General features: G+C 46.1%; 1 protein-coding gene across 1 annotated transcript; it reads left to right on the top strand.

The window, feature by feature from the left end:
• The first annotated feature begins 41 nt into the window (after window positions 1–41).
• LOC128025707 (uncharacterized) lies at window positions 42–5,093 on the top strand. The gene is made up of 2 exons (XM_052612216.1): window positions 42–1,552; window positions 4,346–5,093. The coding sequence occupies exons 1-2, from the start codon at window positions 434–436 to the stop codon at window positions 4,772–4,774; spliced, it is 1,548 nt and encodes a 515-aa protein (XP_052468176.1). The 5' UTR covers window positions 42–433; the 3' UTR covers window positions 4,775–5,093.
• Window positions 5,094–9,148: the final 4,055 nt, after the last annotated feature.

Below are 9,148 nucleotides of genomic sequence, written 5' to 3'. Positions count from 1 at the left end.
TGCAAACATGAAGACTTTAAACATACAATTGCGACAATATATGTTTGTGGCAGGGGGGGCGTGGTTTAGCGAAGTCTGCAGCGGGAGAGAGAATCAGGAGACGAGCGGTAAGTGAGTGGTTTGGGCAAAAATTATCATCACCTGTTTCTCGTTCTAGTAATTGGCGTGGAGAGAGTATAAAACGCCGGGAGAAACGGATGCAAGCGAGAGAGAGACGGACTGCTGACCCGAACCGGAAGGAGTGAACCGGAAGTTTGACGGAGTGTCAGAATAAGAGTCCCCGTTTGGGTGTTTGTGATTTTCTTTGTTCTTTGTTTAGTTTTGGTTAAATAAACACGTCAGCAGTCCAGCCGACCCCTTTGCCCTCTTCCTTGCCACACGAACTCACTACACTGGTGCCGAAACCCGGGAAGGAAGAAGGACCGCCGCCGCCATGCAAAGCCCGTCCTCCACGCCGCTTGCGGATATCATCGCTTCCCTCGCGGTCCTGCACCAAGAACAACATCAGGCCCTGCTGGACCTGAGGACCGATCAGGAGAGACGATTCCAGGCCATCGTTCAGGCCCAGCAGGAGGACCGCGAGAGGTTCCGGAGCTGGATGGATCGGGAGGTTCGCGCCGAGGCCGCCGGGCCGCCCGCCGCCCCCATGCACCTGCCGCTTCACAAGATGGGGGCCCAGGACGATCCGGAGGCCTTCCTGGAGCTCTTCGAAAAGTCGGCGGAGGCCTGCGGGTGGCCCCGCGAGCAGTGGCCGGTACGCCTAATACCCCTGCTCTCCGGTGAGGCCCAGGTGGCCGCGCAACAACTTCCGGTGGCGAACCTCCTGGTCTTCGACGACCTCAAGAGGGCCATTATCCAGCGGGTCGGCCGGTCGCCAGAGCAACATCGCCAGCGCTTCCGGTCCCTGGATTTGGGCGAGGCCGGCCGGCCCTTCGCGATGGCCCAACAGCTCCGGGACTCCTGCCGCAAGTGGCTACTGGCCGAGGGAAGTGACGTGGAGCATGTCGTCGACCTGGTGGTGCTGGAGCAGTTCATCGCTCGGCTTCCCAAGAAGACGGCCGAGTGGGTCCAGTGCCACCGCCCCACGTCGCTGGACTCGGCCATCCATCTGGCGGAGGACCACATGGTGGCGTGCCCAGGGGTCGGCGCACCCCCACCTGCTAACTCTCTCTCTCCTTCTCTCTCTCCCCCCTCTCTCTCTCGCCCTGTCCCTCTCCCTAGGTCCCGTCCACCCGGCCCTCCTCGTGTCCCGCCCCGGGGGCGGGGCGGGATCGACCATGGACACTTCGGGAGCCCAAGGGCCCCGCCCAGGGGGGCAGGGATTGTGCCTGCTGGGGGGGACAGTGCTTCCTTTTCTCCACTCTCTCCGCGCCAATTCTCCAATCCACTCCCTGCCACTGGGGCGGCGGGTAGGTCTGGGCTGGCCTGTTGGCGTTGCGGGGACCCGGAGCATTTCGTGGACAGGTGTCCAGCGATGGAGGTGGGGACAATGATCCGGGTCCCGGATGTCCCACAGGTCACCCCCGGTCAGGCTGGCGAGTACCAAATACCCGTGAGTATCAAGGGGGGTACATATCCGGCCTTGGTGGATTCGGGATGTAACCAAACCTCAATCCATCAAAGCCTGATTTAACCGGGGGCATTGGATACAAGCCGCGTGGTTAAGGTGCGGTGTGTACACGGGGATGTGGTGGAGTATCCGGTTGTCCCAATTAGTATTCATTTCCGGGGACAAAAGCATAGTGTAGAGGTGGCGGTTAGTCCCCACCTCCGGCATCCGGTAATTTTGGGAACGAATTGGCCTGCGTTTACGGTTTTATTGGGGTCGTTATGTGCGGATGCCTCTTGGGGAAATAAGGCACGGAAGGAGGCCGTGCGGGTACAGGTGGGAGAAACTGAGCCAGGGTCGCTGTGGTCTGCTTCAGGGGAACTGAACGAAATCGGGAGACTAATTCTCTCGGAGCGTGATGACTTTCCTCTGGAGCAGTCTCAGGATGAGACACTAAAACATGCGTTTCAACAGGTCCGCGCCATCGATGGCCAGTCTCTCCAACCTGCCCTCCCGCTCTCCTATCCGTATTTTGCCATTTTAAAAGACCGGTTGTATAGAGTGACCCAAGACGCTCGGACAAAATTGAATACAACCCAATTGTTAATTCCAAAGAGCCGCCGGGAAATGCTTTTCCAGGCGGCTCATTCTAATCCTATGGCGGGCCATTTGGGACAGGCCGCAACACTAAATCGCCTCATGGCCCGCTTCTTTTGGCCGGGCATTCATGACAACGTGCGCAGGTGGTGCGCGTCTTGTCCGGAATGTCAATTGGTAAACCCACCGGCCGCCCCAAAAGCGCCTTTGCGCCCTCTTCCCTTAATGCAGGTCCCCTTCGAGAGAATTGGCATGGACCTCATCGGGCCATTAGAGCGATCGGCACGAGGACATCGCTTTGCATTAGTCATAGTTGATTATGCAACACGATATCCTGAAGCGGTGGCCCTCCGCAACATTTCCGCTAAAAGTGTTGCGGATGCCCTGTTTCGTCTTATCTCCCGGGTGGGGGTTCCAAAAGAAATCCTCACCGATCAGGGCACGGCGTTTATGTCACGTACGCTACGCGAACTGTACGGATTGTTGGGCATTAAATCGATTCGAACTAGCGTCTATCACCCACAAACCGACGGCCTGGTCGAACGATTTAATCGCACACTTAAATCCATGATTCGTAAGTTCGTTCACGAAGACGCCAAAAATTGGGATAGGTGGCTAGAGCCCTTGTTATTTGCTGTGCGAGAGGTCCCACAAGCCTCCACGGGGTTTTCCCCCTTCGAGCTTCTCTATGGACGCCAGCCCCGGGGGGTGCTCGACGTACTGAGAGAAACTTGGGAGGAGGGACCGTCTCAGGGCAAAAACGAAATTCAGTATGTGCTGGACTTGAGAACAAAACTCCACACATTGGGGCGGCTATCCATGGAGAATTTGTTACAAGCCCAGGACCGCCAGAGCCAGCTGTATAACAGGGGAACTAGGTTACGCAAATTTGCACCGGGAGAGAAAGTACTTGTATTACTCCCAACGTCGAGCTCCAAATTAATGGCTAAGTGGCAGGGACCGTTTGAGGTCGCACGACAGGTCGGAGATCTCGATTATGAGGTAATACGGTCCGATAGGAACGGGTCCCGTCAGATATACCACCTCAACCTCCTTAAAAAATGGAATGAGGCGGAATCAGTGATGTTGGCAACGGTGATTGGCGGAGAGGATGATCTCGGGCCAGAGGCGAATATCAAACCCCAATCCCTCGCCCTGGCTCCTGGTGGAGACCACCTCTCGCCGTCCCAACTCACTGATGTAACGAAATTGCAAGCAGAGTTTGCCGACGTCTTCTCGCCCCTGCCGGGCCGTACTAACCTAATTCAGCACCATATCGAGACCGAGCCGGGCGTGGTAGTTCGCAGCCGGCCGTATCGTTTACCTGAGCACAAGAAACAAGTAGTTCAGGCTGAATTGGGCGCTATGCTTGACATGGGGGTAATAGAAGAATCTAATAGTAACTGGGCGAGCCCGATAGTTTTAGTTCCGAAAACGGACGGCTCAGTCCGATTCTGTGTAGATTACCGCAAGGTGAATGCTGTGTCGAAATTCGACGCGTATCCAATGCCGCGGGTTGACGAGTTGCTTGATCGGCTAGGCACGGCTCGCTTTTATTCGACATTGGACTTAACAAAGGGCTATTGGCAGATCCCCTTGTCTCCATTGTCCAGAGAAAAGACAGCTTTCACAACGCCGTTCGGATTACACCAATTTGTTACCCTTCCGTTTGGCTTGTTCGGGGCCCCAGCTACCTTCCAGCGCCTCATGGATCGGATTCTACGGCCCCATGCTGCATATGCTGCTGCCTACCTAGATGATATTATTATATTTAGTAATGACTGGCAGCGGCATATGCAGCATCTGAGGGCTGTCCTGAGGTCGCTGAGGGGAGCGGGGCTCACGGCCAACCCAAAGAAGTGTGCGATTGGGCGTGTGGAAGTAAGGTATCTGGGCTTCCACTTGGGGCATGGGCAGGTGCGTCCCCAAATTGATAAGACTGCCGCTATTGCGACCTGCCCACGACCCAAGACCAAAAAGGAGGTAAGACAGTTCTTGGGGCTGGCGGGATATTATAGACGGTTTATTCCTAATTATTCGGACCTCACCAGCCCTTTGACTGACCTTACTAAAAAGGAGGTACCAGATACGGTCCAGTGGACGGAGCCGTGTCAGCAGGCCTTTACTCAGGTCAAGGCTGCTCTGTGTGGCGGGCCGCTGTTACACTCTCCTGATTTTTCTCTCCCTTTTCTGTTGCAGACAGACGCATCGGACAGGGGGCTGGGGGCAGTCCTGTCCCAGGAGATAGAGGGGGAGGAACGGCCGGTGCTGTACATTAGCCGGAAGCTCTCGAAGAGAGAGGCTAAGTACAGCACCATCGAGAAAGAGTGCCTTGCCATCAGATGGGCCGTCCTCACCCTCCGCTATTATCTCCTGGGACGGGAGTTCACCCTCTGTTCGGACCACGCTCCGCTGCAGTGGCTCCACCGCATGAAGGATACCAACGCGCGGATCACTCGTTGGTATCTAGCTCTTCAGCCTTTTAAGTTCAAGGTGATCCACAGGCCGGGTGTTCAGATGGCGGTGGCCGACTTCCTCTCCAGAAATGGGGGGGGGGGGCTGCAGGCCGGATGGCTCCCCGGCCTGAGTCGGGCGGTGGGGGTATGTGGCAGGGGGGGCGTGGTTTAGCGAAGTCTGCAGCGGGAGAGAGAATCAGGAGACGAGCGGTAAGTGAGTGGTTTGGGCAAAAATTATCATCACCTGTTTCTCGTTCTAGTAATTGGCGTGGAGAGAGTATAAAACGCCGGGAGAAACGGATGCAAGCGAGAGAGAGACGGACTGCTGACCCGAACCGGAAGGAGTGAACCGGAAGTTTGACGGAGTGTCAGAATAAGAGTCCCCGTTTGGGTGTTTGTGATTTTCTTTGTTCTTTGTTTAGTTTTGGTTAAATAAACACGTCAGCAGTCCAGCCGACCCCTTTGCCCTCTTCCTTGCCACACGAACTCACTACAATGTTTTTTCAAGTCATCTCCAGCAGGTGATAAATAAAGTATATGAACAATGCAGTGCAAATTGACAATTTATTACAGTATAGAAACTATTCTGCCTTATTATGTGATAAAAAGTGTTTGTAGTATATGAACAAATCATTACTATTTGTTATTGTCCAGCAGTTATGGATTTATAAGCCAATTAAAAGATAGAAATTAGAGAAGTTGCCTATAGTATCCACTACCAGCCAAAGGTTTTTGAACAGTAAGCTTGTTAATAATTTTAAAGAAGTATCTTCTGTTCACCAAGCCTGCATTTATTTTAACATAAAGTACAGCAAAACGGTAACATTTCGAAATATTTTTACTAGCCAATTTAAAATAACTGTTTTCTATCTGAATATCTTTAAAAAATGCAATTTATTGAGATTTCAAAGCTGAATTTTTAGCATCATTACTCCAGTCACAAGATCCTTCAATAATAATTCTGAAATCATTCATTTTTTAATCAATTTAAAGAATCCTTGCTAAATAAAAGTATTAATTTCTATAATTTATTTTCCAAAAAAATAAAAATTATACTGACTATAAGCTTTTGAATTATATAGTTTATAATGATGCAAAAGCTTTTTATTTCACATAAATGCTCATCTTTGGAGCCTTCTATTTATCAGAGAATACTGAAAAAATGTACTCATCTGTTTTAAATATTGATAATCAGCATATTAGAATGATTTCTGAAGGATGTGACACTGAAGACTGGAGGAATGATAGTGAAAAAACAGCTTTGATCACAGGAATAAATTACATTGTAAAATATATTCAAATAGAAAAGTTATTTTAATTAGTAAAAATATTTCACAATATTACTCATTTAGCTGTACTTTTGATGTAGCTGTACTTTTGAATAAATGCAGGCTTGGTGAGCAGAAGAGACTTCTTTAAAAACATTAAAAATCTTACTGTATAAAACGGTTGGCTGGTAGGCTATATAGATTACAGCAATGTTATATTGTAATGTTTTATATTATATTGTAATGTGTATATATATATATATATATATATATATATATATATATATATAGATCTGACGCTATCGGTTCTGCTTTTGGTACTGGAGGGGAAAAAATTAATCTACTATGTATTTTTGCTTAATAATGTTATCGTGCACATTTTATCTTACCAAACATTTCTAATTTGCGATCATATTAAGACGTTTGTCTGTGAAATCTGCGAGATCTCTCATGCGCGCCACGGAGGCTGTCTGTCAGTCACACAAACACACCACAAAACCGAGCGCGCCGCACACACACACATAAAAAATCAGAAAGCGGCGTGCCTAGAGTTTTCCGCGCGTTTTTAGACGCGATATGTGAACGGCCCCTTACAGTACGAAAAATCCTGCTTAATACAAAGAGTGACGATGGCGGAGACAGCAAAACGTTCCCAACTGTGGTTATACTTCACTAGAGTTGATGCAGACAACACTGGTTGTCATAAGTCAAAGCATCTTTCAAAAGTGCATTATGTGCAGACAGAGAAATGCAAAGATTTCGATTGCCAACACAACACAAAGTAACAAAACACAAATTACAGATAAGAATACCGTTAAAGTACCGGACCGTTAAGCAGTATGTAAGCGTAGTAATACCGTTAAAACCTTAACGATACCCATAAATAAGTTACAATGGTAAAAGCTTGTGTAATTAACTGCCATACTCGTACTCATGACCGGCATGGAAAAATAATTTGAATGGAGTGCGGTTTTTCAGCTTTCCCGCCTGGAAAACCGCACCTTGATCTCAGGTCTCCGAGTTAACAAAGCGGCGTCACATGGCTTGGTTAGCAGCAGTAAGAAGGAAAAGAGGGATTGTCCCTTTGGTCTGATATATACACACGTATGTATGTGCATATATATATATATATATATATATATATATATATATATATATATATATATATATATATATATATATATGTATATATATATATATATATATGTATAAATATGTATATATATGTATATATGTATGTATATGTATATATGTATATGTATGTATATGTATATATATGTATATATATATATATATATATATATATATATATATATATATATATATATATATATATATATATGTATATATATATGTATATATATGTATATATATATATATATATATATATATATATATATATATATATATATATATATATATACAGAAATGTACGTTATATAAACGACTTTTTTTTTGGATGTGATTAATAGATTTGACAGACTTACATTAAATGTTACCTATGCATGAACCACATCTCCTGCATTATGAGTGTTATGCATATTGCATACCACCTGTTACAGTAATAAACGGCAAAATTGATCAATTCTGTATCTCTTTATTTGTGCATCATAACACACTGAGGTTAATTTGTACAGTTTACAATAACGCATATTAAAAAGTAAAGGGGCAGTGTAACACATAAAAGGTAATTAGGTAAACAAGTATCAAGACCACAGGTAGGGCAGTGAAAATTGGAAAAAAAGAAGATTATTTAATTTATACGTTCAGTGCACTTCAAGTATCCTTCAAGTATAGTACAGTAACCTTCAAGTATCAAGAACATAGATAATGTAATAAGTGAAAAAGGTACATAGAAAGACAATTGTTAAAATTGATTAATTCAAGACCTTTGTGCAGACAACAGTTTTCCGCTCGTTGACGCGGATAATTTGAAGGTTCTGCACCCATCCATTTGTAAATTGCAGGTGAGACTCGAGAGATTTATTAAACTGATCAGAGGTGTATGCTCTGACACTACAAACAAGTTAAGAAAACACATTGGGGAAGGTTACGAGCGGCAGCTCTTTAAGATCATCCGACCACTCTTTGTGTTCGTGCTTGTCTTGATTTTTTTCTAAATACCGCATCTTTGCTTCCTTGTTGAGTTTTTCTTTATATGTAATCTTACACTTGATCTGTATGTCATGTCATGTCACTTTCACTTTCACTTTTACTGATGAGCGTGTCCCCAAACATGGCCGCGACTACCCAGAATGCAATGCGCATTGACGTAGTTTCCCAAGCTCTATACTGTCCATGTCCAGAAAGGTAAGAAAAACATCATCAAAGTAGTCCATGTGACATCAGAGGGTCATACATTTTGGTCCAAAAATAGCAACAACTACGACTTTATTAAGCATTGTCTTCTCTTCCGGGTCTGTAATGTGCGCGTTCTCTGCAGTATGATATCCGGTTCAGGAACGAATCATTCGATGTAACCAGTTCACCAAATCGAACTGAATCATTTGAAACGATTCACATCTCCAATAAGCATTGATCCACAAATGACTTAAGCTTTTAAGTTTTTTAATGTGGCTGACACTCCCTCTGAGTTAAAACAAACCAATATCCCGGAGTAATTAATTTACTCAAACAGTACACTGACTAAACTGCTGTGAAGAGAACTGAAAATGAACACCTAGCCAAGCTAGATAACGAATAAAAGATCGACTCATTCTGATTCAGACATTTAAACATTAGAATTTATTTTAAATATTATCACATCTTTTGAGATTTTAGCTTTAAAGGGGGGGTGAAATGCTCGTTTTCACTCAATATCCTGTTAATCTTGAGTACCTATAGAGTAGTACTGCATCCTTCATAACTCCAAAAAGTCTTTAGTTTTATTATATTCTGTACCGATTTTTCCCAGAAAAACACGACCGGCTGGAGGCGTGACGTGTGGGCGGAGCTAAAGAATCATGAGCGCCAGTAGGCTTTTGCATTGAGAGCGTTTGGAAGCTGTGACATTACCGTGAGGAAAAAAACATCCAAAACAAACCATGGCTAACAGTCAGATTCAGCCGTTTATTTATGATCCAGAATCACATCCCGAGGCTGAAACTGAAGGAGAGCAGCAGCAACGACTCACTCCGAGCGGGGCTCGAACCCGGGTCTCCGGCATGGGAGGCGGACGCACTAACAAGGAGGCAGAGATATTTTAAGAAGTTTTACTCACCGCCTGCGGTTCCAACACACGATCGTGACCCTTTTTCGTTGGGATTGCATCATCCTTA

This window comes from Carassius gibelio, chromosome A12 (genome assembly GCF_023724105.1).
Source record: "Carassius gibelio isolate Cgi1373 ecotype wild population from Czech Republic chromosome A12, carGib1.2-hapl.c, whole genome shotgun sequence".
In the NCBI taxonomy this organism is placed as follows: domain Eukaryota; kingdom Metazoa; phylum Chordata; class Actinopteri; order Cypriniformes; family Cyprinidae; genus Carassius; species Carassius gibelio.
This window is presented reverse-complemented; position numbering and strand designations above follow the sequence as displayed.

Bases quoted from the DNA above. Each gene is read 5' to 3' on its own strand.
- LOC128025707 (XM_052612216.1), top strand. From the start codon at position 434: ATGCAAAGCCCGTCCTCCACGCCGCTTGCGGATATCATCGCTTCCCTC. The intron at 1,553-4,345 runs GTGAGTATCAAG...TTTCTGTTGCAG, and splicing joins CTGGCGAGTACCAAATACCC to ACAGACGCATCGGACAGGGG.